Source organism: Protopterus annectens, chromosome 9.part0, assembly GCF_019279795.1.
Source record: "Protopterus annectens isolate FY-2018-M chromosome 9.part0, PAN1.0, whole genome shotgun sequence".
In the NCBI taxonomy this organism is placed as follows: Eukaryota; Metazoa; Chordata; order Ceratodontiformes; family Protopteridae; genus Protopterus; species Protopterus annectens.
In genome coordinates, this window is record NC_056743.1 from 701961869 (window position 1) to 701980202 (window position 18334).

Consider the following 18334-nt stretch of genomic DNA (forward strand, 5'->3'; position numbering starts at 1 on the left):
CCAAGTGAAGTTGGTGGATGCAGTTTACTTAGACTTTTGCATACCTTCTGATTATTATCATACATAAGCTTGTTGGAGAAATTAAAAGTGACTGGTAAGTACTCAGAGTCATGAGGGGGTTTGGAAAACTGACTCACTGTAGGGTGCAGGGTATAGTTGTGGGAGGTGGCCTGTCATTAGAAACAGGTGACTGGTGAAAGGCTCAAGGTTCAGTACTGATGACAGTGAAATGGAATATTGCTTAATGACTCAAAATCAATAATTATCTTGCTTACAGGTAACAGCAAAACAGGAACAGGCACAGAGGGGTTAAGTAGGAGGTGAAAGCCTATAAGACAGATGCAGTGATCTGATAGAGAGTGCAATGTCGGGTTCAGTTTCTGTGTATAGTTTTTTAGATTTGATCATTAAATAAAGGCACACAGAAGTCAAGCTTAGCACCTCCACACTCTCTACTAACAATGTAGCAAATAAGAAACTCGATAGCACCATGAGATTACTACATGCATGCTTAGTCTTTTGGATAAGCTTAAGGTTACATTGCATTGTCAGGGTCGCAGGATGTTATTAGGGAGGCAGAAGAGTATGTATTTTCAGTCAGCGTGAAGTGTGGAGAAAAGAAATGGAACAAATGTCATTATTAACTTGAAATGTAAATGAATTTCTAAATCTAGTTAAGAGATATAAATCAATGTCAACTATTAAAAGTACTAACTGACTTTAAATACAGTGCAAGAGAGAAATTTAAGCAAAAATCGAGCATACTAAATTACAGGAGAAGGGGTACTGAATGATACCATTTGCTAGTTAAAGAAAGGCTCAAGATGTGAGGTAGCTATTTTGATAGCAAGGGCCTACCATTAAAAACAGAAATAGAATTATTTGATCCAAAGGGGTTATTTAAGCATAAAAGCCAACTACGTGGGTCACTGTGTAATGGAATAATCTAACAGAGCTATTTTCTGAATCACTCTATCACATTATTCAGATGACTGAGATATTTCTGAAGGAGAGCACATGGCTAATTAGCATTAGCCATCCCCCGACTTGCCATATTTGCATGTGGCATCACCACTGAGAGTACTATCTGGGCTACAGGCCAGTGCCTTCACACCTCTGTAGCAATGCACCAGTTCCTGAATTGTAAATGTGTGGCATACTGTGAAAACCTGCAGAGAAGAGATTGTCACAGTGTGGTATATCTTTCTGAACCTCAGGATTTATGTTCATCTCAATGCATCTTCTCGTTATTTTACTAAACAATAAAATTCAATTTAAGTTTAGATAAAAATAATTATAGAAAAAGAAATTGCAGTCATTCATTTCTTCACTCATTCATTACCCAGGAATATATAACTATATTACTAACTTTGAGTTGACACTTATATAATAAAAGAATTCCAACTTACTCCACTGTATGGCTATTGGTGCATCAAGGCTCACATGGTTCACCAGACAGATATACTTGTCACCCATACTTGGTGTGAATTCCAATGATGCAGTAATCTGATAGGTCCAGTCACCATTGGGTATAACTGGTGTTATGTAGACAGATTGGTTGACCATCTCTCCATTTTTTTGCCACGTAATAGACACTTCTGGTGGATAGAATCCAACCACGTGACACTTCAGTGCTGTGGTGAAGCTTGTAGTTTGTGGAACAATTCTGTCAATTCCCACAGAAGGTTGTGCTATAAAACAAACACAAAAGGATACTGGTTAATTCATGAGAATCAATGCAAAAGTGTTTTAACACAATATCAGTGGGAAGTCTACTATTTGTGGGTGTAATTTCAGAGGATAAGTGTCATAATCAGCAGCCTAACAGGACAGTAGCATAATCCTCAATGGCAAAGTAGTGCGACATTCTCATGCTTTGTTCTGCAGTAGTCATGACCAACCAGCCCCTCTGCTTAGTTTTGTGTGTGTGTGTGTGTGTGTGTGTGTGTGTGTGTGTGTGTGTGTGTGTGTGTGTGTGTGTGTGTGTGTGTGTGTGTGTGTGTGTGTTTGGGCCACCAACACATTACTAGGCTACAAGTAGCCATATTCTTCATCCTTTGCCTTTCACTTAACAGGGGCATCTGGGGCAGTTGTTGAACAGCAATCACTTTCACATTTTTTATGCTTTTCTTGGTTCTTCCTAAGAAATAACCAATGGTATACAATGTAGTGTGGCATGTGATCACCTATGTAGACCTACTGCAAGTACAGACTCACACACACATGTGCACACTCTTGGATAGTGCTATGTGCTCCAGTTCCACTCTAAAGTGTCCAGTAAGAGTCAAGTGTGCACTGAGAAGCTCTCAGAGCCCCCTCCCCAGTAAGGACTGCAGTCTTCTAAATATTCATCCATACTACCTAGCTAGCATGGTATCATCTTCAGACTCATTTTGAAACACTGGTCATGAGTACTGCAGGTGGGCTTCAGTATGAGATACTGTTATTAATACTAACATGAGATCACAGTTTCAACCATATTTTTTCTCCATAGCATCCTTTGAAATTCTTAGATGTAAGCCAAGCAAGAAACAGAAGACAATTCAACATGTTGACTTTTACCAAACACAGTTTACTGAAAAAATCATTTCTAAAAAAACAGATCCCTTCAGTGTTCACCAGAAGTGTGTGTGTGTGTGTGTGTGTGTGTGTGTGTGTGTGTGTCTGTGTATATATATATATATATATATATATATATATATATATATATATATATATATAAAATGCCTCACCCATTTATACAAACCTTTCTAAAACCAACATTAACAAGTTGACTGTATCCTATAATAATATTGCCATATTTGCTGCTGCCACTCCTTTCCGTACCCATCACTGTCTAAATCTTAAACAACTTGATTGGTTAGAGTTTCCACACCATCTGCACTTTTCACAGCTTACTATTGCCCACAAAACAATGCATCAACCCTCCAATACTCCTATACTTTCAAGCCTACTTACCCTCTACCACAATCCTAAAAACTTACGCTCTTCTAATAAACTTCTGTTTAACACCTGTAAATCCAACAATTTAGCAGGTGACTCCCTCTTCTGTAATACCACTGGTAAGCTATGGAATCTACTACCCACTGAACTCACAACTCTCCCCTCTCATACGCATTTCAAAAAGAAGCTCAAGCTTTATCTCATGACACACTGGCTATGTTCCTGTACTATCCCTGACTAACTGCTGTTTCTTCTCACTAATTACCACCTGCCTCAACTAGCCTTCCCTACGAGATCTGCTTATTATGTATCTTTGACTGTATTATTCATATATATACACCTATATCTCATCATTGAGTACTGCTCTGGCCATGCTTATTGGTAGCATAGCAGTTAACATTTCTAAAATAAAATAAAAAAAAAATAAAATAAAATAAGAAAAAACATAAACTGCTTCCCCCTATTCTATTCAAATCATCTCTAATCTATACTGTCTTTAGTATACAACTTATTGGTATTTCTTTCTTGGCTGTATTTTGCAGATATTCTTCTGTATATTTTTTCAAGTCTTATTGTATATTGTTTTATTGTATATTGCTTGTTGTGTTGCACAAGGAGCTTTTCTCCTCGGGCCTCTACTGAAAATGGACATGTATCCAGCTAGACTAGCCCGGTCAACAAATGTAAAATAAATAAAATAAAATAAATAAAATATATATATATTTTTTTTATTCAAATATAGTATACTCATAGCTGGTAAAATTTGTGAGGAATGTTGGAAGAGAGAAGACTCAGAGAAACTAAAAGACACTGAAGGAATACCTTGTAAATGTTTCTCCAAAGAACAGAAAACACTGGAAGAGAGTTGGACACATATATTAAAATAAGTTAGCACACAGAACATCAAGATAAACAACTGTGGGATTCATAGAAACTGTGACTGATATAAAATTGTGTTACATATGTAAGCCATCAGGTGGAGTGCAATTAAAACCACAATAGGCCATTCTACTTTTTTTTTATTCCTCCCCGTCTCTCTCTTTCTGTTTTTGGCTTCTACTATTCTGTTGACTGTTTTTTTTTTTTTAGGAAATTTAAATGCTGTGCTTTTGCAGATGAAAACAGACCCTTAGATAAGGCTGACTAAAAGCTGACAATTAAAGAACAATGCACCATGTGCACCGAGTAACACTGCAAGCAGCATTAGATGCGTGCAGCAATGCAGTTAAGAACACAAATGGAATCCACTCAAAGGATGTCTAAATACGAACACAAAAATGATTCCATTCAGGTCTCAATCTCTGGCTGTATGCAAAAGTCAACAGCAGAGCAACTACAAGTGCAGTCTGCCGTATGTACTGCTGTACTCTATACAGTGTGAAATACTCAAGACAGACCATTATTGCATGGATGGTACAACCCTGGATTAGCTGTTCCACATGTGCCAAGATGAAGACTGCATGGTGACTGTGCTCAACCCTCTCCACTGCACAGTGATCACAGCAGCGGGTATCCTGACCACAGGTACAGTTCAGTGGCCATCAAGTGACAGTAGAGGCATTCACAGGCACATTCTTCAGCACTGACTTTACCTCCATGACAAGTCACATATCACAGCATATATGTATGTATGTTCTGAAACCAAGAAGAGTGATCACTAACAATCAGGAGCTTCCATTCTGTAAGGAGGTGGTATGACACCACTGCACATGCATAATCATCTGTATTCCCAACACTGATGAAGCATGTCTTAGATGGACTACAATAGATTCCACTTAATATTTATCTGTTATTAACTGCACTGGTCAGATATGAGATATCTGACCAAAACACTATAGAGGCAACCAAAGATGCCAAAATATAGCATGGATGTGTGCCACACCATGCATTTGGATGACTAATCGGTGATGCAGGATATCCTCAAAAAATAGGCTACTGGCAATAGTACAAAGTCCTGCAACAGAGACCAGAATATATAACAATGCACAGGAGGACAAGGAAGAGATTCAAGTTTTCATCCATCCACCTAAAGATGAGATTTTACTTTCTGGCTGATTCATTTGGAACTCTGCAGTATGCATCTACATAGCTTTACACTGTATCCTCTTACCACAATCAGCAGAACTGGAATTTACTGGCACTGTGAGGTAAAGTCTATAGTGCTAAAGCAAGTAGGTCAGGAACCAAGACAAGACACGTGGAGCGGATGGAAGTGACACTCACTGTTTGGATAGGGAAGCTGTAGTGGGTGTAGTTTCTTTTTATGTGTGTGTGTGTGTGTGTGTGTGTGTGTGTGTGTGTGAGTGCGTGTGCATGCTTGCATGTGTTTGTGTGTGTGTGTGTGTGTGTGTGTGTGTGTGTGTGTGTGTGTGTGTGTGTGTGCAAATGTGTGCATTTGTTGTGCACTTGAACACATATGCTTTGTTTGTATATCTGTATACAAGGATAGGTACAACTCACAAATACAGCACTAGTAGATATTATATAAATATACAACAGGTTAATGCAGACTGTGTTGTGAATCAAATCACCGTTAATACATTAATGTCTACAGCAAGTTGCCAAAAACCAGCACAGTAGCACCAACTAACTACAGACTACAAAGTGCATTGCTCATCATTGTAATCCTCTCACAGCACAGAAGATGGAGACCTATTTTGTATGAGATAACAGCTGCATGCACGTGACTCTGAGACTAACATTGAGTCATCATAAGTGGGGTTTACACACTGACTAGGGGATGCAGTGTTTTGCTTGCCATTGGGAAATGGTAGTACCATGCAACAGAACAGTGTGCAGGTACATGGAGACAGTGGCCAGGAGGTTTTGTGAGTCCTCCTGGCTAATGCCCTGTGATACAGACGTATGTGCCAAGTACAATAATGTGCATAACAAAGGGTACGCAGGAGGCAACTTTGCAGCATGTTTCTTAATTAGAGGTACACAATGGTTGTTAAAACATGCAACTCATTAAGAAAATACATGTTACTGGCAGTGCACTATCACAGTTGTATCAGTAAGGATACACATGCTCTATTCTGTGTTAATGTCTCTTATGCTGCTCATGCTGCACAATAAGGATGATCTTGAAGTAACTGCATGCTATTAACTGTTATGTTCACTTCTACAAAGCAGCACACTCTTTCTTGCACTATGCAATCACTCACAACAATAAGAGGATACTAGGGCACAACTGTCTTGATGGCATGAAATAAATGTTTATTTCAAAACCCTAGTACCTCAACTAATTAGAAATTTTGCATCATTTAACATCCAATAAATCATCAAGCATTAAACAATTAAGCAATTCAAGCCACAAACACAGTGCATAATATAAGATGTCTAAGTTATTGAAAATATTTAAAAAAACATGTAATCAAATAATATTTTAGCATAATCAAATATTGCCATGGCATGCTAAAGTTTAAGTCTCTCAGCTTTACAGAGTTATATTTTAGATTGAGTCTTGTTTCCACTTTAATTAATGCTAATATTCTATCATCTCTTATTGATGGCTTACGTTTGGCCAGTAAGACATTTTTAAAATCCTCAAAACATTGCCTGTAACATTCTTGAACATGGGCTAGTACAGGACTTACTGGATTATTTATTTTCACATCCCTTTCATATTTTTGGATCCAAATCTTACTTTTGCTTTAGTTTATACTGTATATATCAGTAGTCATGATCCCATTCACCACTGAATAATGTGCATACAACTTTAATTTCTTTGAATCAGTATGTGTTTTGATTATGTAGGCCGTGGTTGTGCAGCGGTTAGCGTTGTTGCCTCACAGACAGAGGTTCTCCCGTTCGATTCTCGGCTGGAGTACCTTCTGTGTGGAGTCTGCATGTCCTCCTTGCAGTCGAGTGACACTAAAGACATGCAGACAGGTGCGAGCATGAATGGATGTGCCTTCTTTGAAGGTTGGGAGTCAGGCTGGCAACTCGGCAACGTAAAAATCCACTGCCAATCATGAGCGAACCGGAGTTTCGCTGTGGCGACCCCTAACCGGGAAAAGCTGAAAGACTTTTTAGTATGTGTTTTGATATGCTGTAAAACATAATCGCTGCTCCACAAGTGGAACTTTGGGCAGTGGTGCAGAGTTTTTGTTGTGGTTACACTATAGAAAATTACATCCTACACACATATGTACACCTTTTGACAAACTCAACTTCTTTCCTAAGTAGGTCTTATTGGATAGAATCTCACTTATGTTTAACACTGTGGTATAAGAGAAAGAAGGGAATTTTGATAAAATAAGTGTGTTTCAATTTTTCATTTAATCTTAACAACAAGCACCAAATTTCTTAGTACTATCACTGAATTTGTTATAGAAAGCAGTATACATACATGCATACACAATATATTTTGTTTATTTTTTTTTCTTCCTCTTCCTTATTGCCTGATCTCCCTCTAATCCCTCCAATCTAATGAGTGAAGGGCCATTTTTTTAAGATATGCATTGAATTATAATGTATTTAGATATGAAAGAAGGCAACACTTGTAAATTAAACGAACTAGGAATGGTGGCACCATTTGCCCACTCCTTCATGAATTTATTTATGGTCAACTTTGAAAGAAGCTTTATGCATAATCAGGAATTCTTAAGGACTTCAGCAGTTGAGCTGGAGCTCCTCTCAAGGCATCAGGACAGACAGGGAGGTCATGATATGAGTGCAAAAATCGTATTGTGAAGTTGGGTCACCCTGAAAAGAAAAACAGAGGGTGGAGGAAAATGCATATTCCCTGGATTCATAAAAAAATGCTTAGTGGAAAAAAATGCTGTGCATCCATATATAGTAAAGAGGAATGGAAGCATTTAGTAGGTATGGAATTAACAAGAATGAGAGGGAAGGAAGGAAGAAGGAAGGGCATGAGAGGAAGTTGAATGTTTAAAGTATGTAAAAGACTAACTTGATAGTCTAATTTCTCCTTTAAACATAAAACAATTATGTATACATACTAGAAGGTCTGACGCATGCACTTTCCAGTAAAGTAGCAAGGGATCACAAACTGTGCCATATGCAATATGTATCTTCAGAGCTCTTACATGCACTCTATAGGCTGTTGCATGTTATGTTGTAAAGGGGTTCCTTGGAATCACTTGCTCACTTGTTTTTCAATGTTTAAGGGAGTTTCTCTCTTCTCCATGGTTGAACAGCCATTGAGTTGGTATACATATATATATATATTTTTGGGAGGTGTGGGGAGGCTTGCAAAAAACTGTATTGAACCTGTGCAGTTATGGTGAATGTAATTCTTGCGTTTTAATCAGTTGTGATCACCAAATTAGTTTCTGAGCAATTTGTTTTCCAGTCTTACATAGTGAATGTGTGTTCCCTGCTTTCTTAAGTTTCTGGGCATATTAATGCATGTATGTATGTGAATGTCTGTACAATACTGTGACTTGTTAGGTGTATTTTACATCCACGAGTTCAGTGTAAGTGTTCTCTAATGTTTTGCAGTGACGCGTCTTGCATCTATTATACAGCATGCCCCATGAATGGTTACATGCAGAATGACATATCTATACTTCTACCACCCATTTTTGTTTGTTTGTTTATTTTATTTGTTTGTCAACTCGGCAAGATGACTGTTCAGTGAACCTTTTCAGCCACAAAACTGTGCCATAAAGCAATATAAATTATTAACTTACTTTAACAATGAACATGCAATAGCAAACAATAAATTGTACTTATGATCAACAAGGAATGAATATAATATCACAGAATTATACTTATTAGATGTATCATGAAATTAATCAGTCAGGACATAGGGAACCTCCAAACACTAGACCCATCTCAGTTTGGATTCGTCAAGAGCAGGTCATGCTTACTCAGCCTAGTGGATTATTTTGAAAAGGTCACAAAACCAATGGATGAAGGCAAAATGGTACACACCACATACCTCAACCTAGCTAAATGTTTTGACACAATTTCTGACTCAGGTATAGTAGAAACGCTAAATAAACTGGGAATAAAACCCTGCTGGTTTGCCAACTGGCTCACAGATAGGATGCAAAGATAATCATAATAGGGGAAGTTACCTCTACTGCTCTGTACTGGGATCTCTCTTGTTTGGCATATACTTTTCTGAAGTAAAATTGAATACCAAAGGTCTCTGGCTGACTAGGTTTGCAGATGACTGCAAGCTAGAAGCAATCATTCAATCTGCAGATGACTTGGCCATCTTGTAGAAAGTTTGTCCCAAATAAATAATTGATGCCAAAGTTATGCACTGAAATGAATGTCAAAAAATGCATTACTAAATCCTTTGGGAAGTCATCTACCCCAGGAAACTACTACTTTGACATTATGGCCTTAAGAATTGACCCACTTGTTTGGGATTTGTGACCCAACTTTTGACCAATATGTGTTTATTGTTGTAAGAAAGTCCATCTATATTGCACAGCTTATAAACAAGGGACTGTGTCAAGAACTATGGGTGTCATTGTCCTCCTTTACTCAACCCTCATTAGGCCAATCATTGAATATAATGACCTCTTTGTCATGTACCTGTCCAGATGGATACAAGTACTGGGTCATCCACAGAAATACCTTGCTAAAAGTATGCAAGGCCTAAATAACATGTCCTACATGGACCGACTGAAAGCCATGACACTATACTCAGTATCTTACAGATTGCTAAAATTAACCTGTGTTTGGCATATAAGGCATTCTCTGACCCATTACTGAAGAATTTACTTCTTATCAGCAAGTCAAATGACATCAGAAATACCCGGTCTAGGGGTCTAAAGCTCTTCTGCAACATCAGCAGCATAGTTTGGAGGGGTGGGTATATCTCGGAGAGGATATCACTGCTGTGAAACCGGCTCCTCATTCACATAAAACAAAATTCATCCCTGTCCATATTAAAGCACAGCTTAGATCTTTGGATGACAAACAGAATATTTACCCCAGGACTGTCCCTTGTACTACTGATGGACAGAGGCAGCTCCTAAATGCTTTATCCCATGCTCAGAGCTGAATCCTGATGCATGCCCAATCACACTGGGAACCCCACTGTGAGTCTGAACACTGTTTCTACTTGTGTCATTGGGTCTTTATACATAGCTGACTAATTCTACCAGTGTTTCTGGGACTTATTTGGGATGTTGCCATATGCTTTCTCCAAGTCTAGGAATGCACATTTGGTCTGTTTCCTCATCTCTACCTTGTTCTCAGCTATTTGTCTCACTGCAAACATCGGGTTGGTTGTGCTGCAAACTGATCTGAATCTGAACTGCTCATCTCCCATCTTACTTTCTACTGCCATGCATATTCATTTATCTATCACCCTCTCCAGAACTTTCATGCAGTGTGACAGGAATCTGATACCTCTATACTAAGCTACTGTTAAAACTTAAGTCATATGGATAATAGTTAGGACTTTATTCCTCTACGTCTCAGAGCTAAGCGCAAAGACATCATAGTCAAGTTCAGTGGCAAAAAAATATTCCACCTTACTCCTTCAGGATCTCTCTGATGAATTTGACTCAGTAGACTACAGGGTCTTAGTCTACCACGTAAAGGGCTAAGTATAGAAAAAGTGAAATATTGCTCCACTGTCTCACTTCCTACTTGATGAGCAGATCCCAGAAGAATGTTTCTTGGATCAATGAATCTGAGACCTTTGCCATTCCTTTCTTATGATATTCCTTAGAGGCTGGCGTTCATGACTTTCATGGTTGTTTGACAGAACACCATAATTAAACATGAAAAGAGTTAACACAACTATGCTGTAGATATTTAACTGTGCCTGTTTGTCCGTACATTTTGGATGTGATCAGTGCTGTGGGTCATTATTTTTATTGACATCTAGAACCATAACACTGAAAGCTGACAGTCAATAAATCCTGCTGAAACTAAGGTCCTGATAGTTCAGGTACCATTATATGGATAACTGTGTCCTTACAGTTATTTATTAATTTCTCTTGGCAGGGAGGTTTTGAAGTGGGTATCCTAGATATGTGATTCTGAACTTGTACTCAGTCAGAAGTGGACACTTGGGAACCTGCTGTCAAGTGGTGAGACCTTCTTTTTACCAGCTTAAGAATACCACTGGGATTAGGCATTTTGTTCCTGAAAGTTGTCTGGCTGTGGTTGTCCATGTCTCTTATTTCTTTCACACTAGATTATTACAATGCCCTGTTCCTGGTACTACCTGTGACAGACCTGAGCAGTGCTGAAATTCTATGAAATGCCATGACTAGGCTACCACTAGAGTCCTCCAGGTTGTCCTAAATTATAGCTGTCCTGTTGTCTCTATACTGGCTTCCTGTCCAGTTGAAGGTCACCTTTAAAATGTTAATGTTAACTTATTGCTCCCTTCACGATCTTGGTGTGGTTTATTTAAAATAGCTTGTGAGACCTTAGTGCTTTATAAGGATTCTGGACTCTACACCTCAAGGCTGCTGGAAGTTCCCAGGGCTGCACAACATCAGTTACTCAGAGATTTCCATACAGCTCTTGCATTCAAATCCTAGTTAAAGACTTATTTGTACCAAAAACCTTTTAATATATAATACTTTGATATGTAGTATTTATCATAATTCTAACATAATTTAGTGTGCATGTTGTTTTATTGTTTGTGTTCTGTTTATTTTAATTTGTTTAGCACCTTTTTTACAGCCCCTCACTTTGAAATCTTAATGTTTCAAAACTTAGGGCTCTAAAGATGCAATTGTAGAGCAGTGTACCATCTGCCACCAGCATTTTTAAATGCCTTTATTGAATTATCATATTTTAATCAGTGGCATGGGTATTCAAGCATTGCTAGAAAAGAAAAACTGTAGTAACATATTCCATTCTTATTTTCATACAATATACATATGTTTTCTTTTTAACAATATTCATTCAGTCCAGTATGGCATAAACTGTTCAATTCATGCCTTCCCTTAAACCTCATTCCTCCTCCTCCCGAACATTATTCTGTATGTATTGTTCCCAAAAATTCAATTTATTTCTATATGATTTAATCTCTCCTTTTTCCAAAAGATCCCACCACCAGTAATTATATCTCATTTACAAAAATAAATACTTCAACTGCAGTTGGTTTAGATTTTTATTTCCATTTTATAGTAATTGCATTTTTGTCAGCCAATAATAGCATGAAATTTGGTAAGGCCTTAACTATGTCTATGTAATTCTAGTCTATATTATATAATTGAACTTTCAAAACTTCGAATCCCATATGTTTGACAATATATGATCGAAGTTCAAAAGTTTGAATATATAATAAAAAACAAAAAACAAATTTACCTTAATGGTGCAGGGAGGGGGGCAAGCCCCCCTGCACCCCCCACACCCCCCTACTTAAATATACTAACTCCGAGATTGCACTTCAGTGCAGAAAAGGGAAATTCTCCCATTCTGCGCTGAACGGCACCGTTATGCTTAACCTTCAAACACTTGAAATGTCGATCATATGGTGTCGACCATATGACATTCAACATTTCAAGCGTTCGAGGTTCTAATAGGAACCCGTAATTCTGATCCTGTATCCAAGCATAAAATAATCATTTCCTCAGTTCCAATCATTTGCTCACCCAGCATTTCTGACAAAGTACTCTTTAGGGAATTTTTCAATTCTGCCAACTTATTGCATTCCCAAAAAAACATGTTCCCAGCTACCACTCTCTTTCCCATCACGCCTCCAGTATTTGTTGTCTACCTAAGGAAAAATTCTCTTAAATCTGCTTGGGGTGTAGAAGCAAACACTTCCATGCAAAAATTTGTTTCTATTTCTGTTCTTTTTCCAGTGTTTCCTAATCAATGCTGATTGATGCATATAATTATCATGCAGTATTTTACATGTTTCACTAATCATCCCTTTTTAACAGCAGCCTTTGTTCTGCCACCAGCAGTTTTGTACCACACCTCTCAACTGTCCAGATTTTTGCAGAATGTCGATTTTCCCTCATATTTGGTCTTTTCCTCATAAAATCTGTGATTTTCTGGCAAATCACTGGGATGATCCGAGGACTGAAGTCACTAAATTATGACATACATTTGAGTTTCAGATTTCGAATCCTTCAGAAAATGCATGTTAACACTAACCTCGCTACTCTAGCACATTTCTAAGTGTATAAGAGCTTATTTAAAATATGTACCTATTTTGGGCCTTTGACCCCCCATTTTGTCAGGTTTTGCCCAGATTTCTAGCACTAAGAGGTTGAGAGGTATGTTATGTAGTATCTTCGTCTTTTAGAAAACAAAAAGATAATATAGTCAGATTAAAATATTAATTATAAATTTGTTGTAGGGAATTACAATTAGAATAAGAATCATTGGTGCAGTTTCTACTGGTTTCAAAATGGAAACACCAGGGGACATGATTTGAAAAGATGGTGTGGATGGTATGCACTTCTAGCTCTTTCTTGTTTGTCGTCACACACACACACACACACACACACACACACACACACACACACACACACACACACACACCACACACGCACACACCACACACACACACACACACACACACACACACACACACACACACAAGCTCACCTGAGATACCAGAAAAGATTTAAAACATAAATGTAGGGGATCTCTGAAAAATCCAGCAAATGAAAACTACAAGAGTCACTGTCTGTAGCATTTGGACATCTTAAAGTATCCCAAATATTTTACATTTGGAGCCAGTGTGTGAAAAGAATGCTTAGCATTTTTACTTTTCATGTTCTGTTTTATGAAGCTGTGAGACTATTGCTGATATTGCTCTGACATCAGGGACACTAAATGCCACTGCCTGTCAAATGCAGAGAGAGAAAAGCAGTACCACTTTAGGAGCTACAGCCTATAAAGGGTGGAGACAACTAAAGAGAAGGGAAGAAAGGGTGTACAAGTCTTTAATTAACTGTCACAGTAATCACAGGATCAACCTTTTTTTAATCAAGTTTGGCAGCAATTACCTGCAGACACATTTTCTCACATCCTCACCAACTTGCACAACATCACAACCTTCTCCTACCAGATACCAGGACAACTCGACTTCAGGATATTTAGCCACTGTATAGAACTGCCTCTGCTCAAGCGCACTGTACCACTCCTAAACCAGAATGTCATTGACCAAGATATGTAGGCTCCCAATTCAAATGTCAGCACTCAAAATGCAGAGTAGCGACAAACCCAAAAAAAGACTTAAACGTACACGGAGTGAATTTTGAAAATCGCTCTTCTCCTTAAAACTTCTTTCTGCAGGGGGGAAGCCCCCCTGCACCCTCTGAACTTACATATACCAACTCCAAGATTGCCAAACATTGGAGAAAATGGAATATTCTAAGAAATGGAACCTCAGACAGTATATATATATATATATATATATATATATATATATATATATATATATATGTATATATATATATATATATATATATCCTTTCTTCCAGCCATTCAGTCCTCATATTTTGGGACACTATCTCGCATCTCCTGACATTTCAAATGGTCGCCAGATGGGCGCCTCACTTCATTCATACTGATTCATACTGTTAGTCTAACCCACAGACCAGATTAACATATATGGAAGTAATATCCTGAAGAAGGACATCTCTTCTTTTACTTTGTTCTTCACTACTAAAAATGGTACATGATGATAAATGACTATGACCTATCAAGTTTGCTATTTCTACACCTACTGGGAAGAGTACAGTGTCTGATTAGCCAGAATTCCTCTTTCCACAAGTAAAAAAATGCCATATAACAGTTGTATGAATTGGTAAGTTTTCTCAGCAAATGGCATCAAGATGTCTGCTCCTTTTAACTACCAACAGTTTTATCCAAAAACAAAAATACAGCACTTTCATTCAGACACTCATTTTTCAGATTTACTCTAGGACTTTCATATGGCTATTTTATTATCATTATTATTATTATTATTACTATTGTCTGTTTTAGTATTATTATTGATATTGGTTGTATTTTTATTATTATTTGTTATTTTATTTTATTCATCTGTTGAATGACAAGTCTGCTAGGCATAAGTGTCTGTTTTTAGGGGGTGACCCAGAAGCACCGGTTGGTTAAAACAAAATTATGCCTTAAATATGACACTTTACTTTCCATCCTCCTGCCAAAATTATCCTTACACTGCCACATTAACAAACAAAAAAAAAAAACATGACAGCTGTTTTTTCCCCCTGTGGTATGTCTATGCTATTCAAAGTCCAATGTTAGATTTGGAATTTGATTCCCTGGCTTTTATATATCACCCATTATATTTTAAGAATTCTGGCCCAAAAAGCCATCATAGCACTATGTTTAGCCCTTTATCCTTTTCCTCCCACTATGGTCATAATTCTGTTGAGTTTATGGCTTTTTGCAGCTCTTTGGCTGTGTACTGTCATTTACAGTTCCCTTCCCACTTCCATAAACCTCCCGAGTCTTTGGGAATGCATAGATCTTTTACTATGTATTCTTAAAGTGAGGAAACCTGATACCAATGGAAGAAGGAGACTAAGTGAAAATGAGTCACTGCAGCTACCCAATTCTTATCTTTTAAATAATCCAATTTTAGCCTTGTTTTACAGTTGAAAAGTAAAAGGTGTATTACTGTATGACTTCAAACATGGCAAATAGCACAATCCATACAGTGTCACTGGAAGGCTATTTTAGATATTATGCCCAGATATTTTCAGAGTAGGCCATAAGTCTCAGTACTGCTAGTCCAAATAAATATACATGTCCTGAAAGAAGAGGTAGGGTATGATAATGTCATAATGTTGAGAATACAAAGTATATCATAGGAAAGGAAAAGCTTAGCTGAAAAACAAAATCAGGTAACTGTTTTTGCCCCACCATGTTGGTTTGGATTAGAATAAAATACAGGTTCCTTAATAATAACTATTTAACTAGCTGGAGGAACATTTGTACAGCAAGGACATCAAAAAAGGCAAAAAAAAGGTTCAGAACGGCGCAAGTGTTGGCACACTGTTTTTATGAAGTATGCCAATTTCTTTGAGGTTCTTAAACATTTCTTTTATAGCTTATTTTTCTTTAGGACTGTAGACACTAAATTATGTAAACTTTCATAATCATATAAAATAAGTCAGGTACCCATAAACTAAAAGCCCATGTACCAAAGTACACAATTCACCACTGGTCATCCACCCTAAAGTCGCAGACATCTGACATAATTGACCTTTTCTTTGCCTTATCTAGAAACTAAATGAGTCCTTGGGCTACATTAGCACTTTCCACTTGGGATTGATGCTGTGAGCTGTTCCACCTCTCAAATCCAGTAATACAAGGAATGAAGTAATGACAGTGTAATCTGATTGCGTGACTTATATCCACTATCACAAGTCTGGAAGGCATAATAATGTAGGCTGATTCCTTGACCTACAGTCATTCAGAGTAAGAAAAGTACAATGTAGTACTATAACAGTATTTCCAAGGAATTCTCATTGATAGTACAGAAAAATGCAACTATTGCAACCTGCAGAACTAATAATATTACTCCAAACCTCACACAACAATATAACAACATTGCAGAAGTCTACCTAATATAGCAGGGGTCTCTCTAATGCAATATCCAGCATGCAGTACATTAAAACAACATAAGTCTGTCTAACAAAGTTGGCATTTATTTGATATACAGTTATTGTGGAATAATTAAGGTTATAGTCTATTGCAACTGATAGTATGATAAAGTGAATAGTGAAGGAGAGGCAGAGCAGAGACTGAAGCACATACCATGCCAGCCATCTACACCATAGCAGGGGCCATCAAAACTCATATCAAATGGTTCAAAATTATAGCACTTACATTTTACTTGTGTAAATTTGCAGTCTCAGGGAGGGGGGTCAGTATGGAAAGTCTTACTAGGGAATTGCCTGCAATTATACACACTGAGGCCCTTATAAGCCCAGCCAAGAGTTTAGCCCATGTTTAGGCAAGTCAGTACACAATGCCACTGTCCATCAGGGATGTGGGTGGAATCCCAGGGGTGTATTTTCTGTTTCCCATTCAGTTATCCAGGTTGCGTTCAAAAAGGGCTAAAGAGATGGTCTGCTTGACATGGACAAGGAGTCTATTCCACAGATGGGGGAGTCTCTGGGACACAAATCTGTCCCACCAACAAGTCATCTTGATATCACAGACCAGGTTAAGGCCGCACATGCAGGTTACTCATGTGGAGCTTGACTTGTGGATATGCAGCAGTCCCATCAAGGCAGGGTACGAGATCACTTTGTATACCAGACAGAGGTTACCTCTGAGGAGTCTGTATGAAACTGAGTAGAGGAATAGGCTTTTAGCCTATCTGTGTATAGTAGATGTCTGAGGCCCTGGATTCCCCTGGTGAGGAACCTCTGTGCTCTCTCCAGCTGCTGCTGCTGTATGTGCTTTGTGAGGTACATGCCGAAAGGGGCACTGTACTCAATAATGGGCCTTATAAGGGAAGAATACAGGGATGTTATGGCCTCCTTGTCCCTGGATGAAATACCCTTACTATGATGTGGGCCATGTAGAAAGCTTTCTGTACAAAGGAAGCAACATGGTGGTCAAAAGTCAGGTTGCTATCAACCTGGGTGCCCAAATCCCTCACAAATGATTGCGTACTTAGACATTGTTATTAATGTGATAATTTGTGTGGATGTCACTCTACCCAAAGGGAATGATGATGATGCATTTTTTGGTATTCAGTTTGAGGCCATGTTTCCGGCACCAGTCATTTGTTTGGGTGAGACCCTCTTGGAGGATGTCCACTTCACTAGGGGTATTAATGACCATGCCCAGCTTGCAGTCATCTGCATACTTGTTCAGCCATAGCCCACTGGTTTTGGCCTGCACCTCAGATAAGTAAATAACAGAGGCCCCAAGACCAAACCCTGGGGTATGTCACTCGTCGGGTCTACTGCTGGAGGTGGCCTCCCCTATTTTGACTAGGTGGGTTCTATCAGTTGGCCAGTTTGATACCCATCTGATAACATACAGATTGTTGCCTAGTTGAAAGAGTTTATCTATTATGCCCGAGTGGGGAATAGTGTTGAAGGCTTTGGACAGGTCAAGGTAGGCAGTGTGCACCGTTTTCTCCTCATCCATGGCTTTGGTGACAGTCTCAAAGAAGTCAAAGAAATTTAACAGACTTGGCCTCTCTTGACAAAGGCAAACTGTGTGGGCTCGAGTGTTTGGAGGTTGCCAATGTCCTTGCTAATGAAGTCCATGATAATCCATTCCATTGCCTTGCAGATCAGGCTAGTTAGGCTGATGGGTCTATAATTTCCCAGACTGGTGGATGCTCCACTTTTGTGCCTAGAGATGACAGTGGCTGTCCTCCACTCAGCTAGGATGAAGTCAGTACTCATGAGTTGGTTGAATACGGTGCCTAATGGTGCTGCAAGTTCCTGTCTGAGTTCATGTAGGATGCACCCTGGGATGTTAC

At 38.4% G+C, this 18334-nt stretch overlaps 1 protein-coding gene across 1 annotated transcript in view; it reads right to left on the reverse strand.

Moving 5' to 3' along the window:
* LOC122811467 (HLA class II histocompatibility antigen, DM beta chain-like) overlaps positions 1 to 18334 on the reverse strand; it is a 211668-nt gene that overhangs the window by 92703 nt on the left and 100631 nt on the right. Inside the window, exon 3 of the mRNA XM_044083322.1 lies at positions 1410 to 1691. Coding sequence (XP_043939257.1) covers positions 1410 to 1691 — 282 coding nt within the window. The remainder of the gene's footprint in view (positions 1 to 1409; positions 1692 to 18334) is intronic.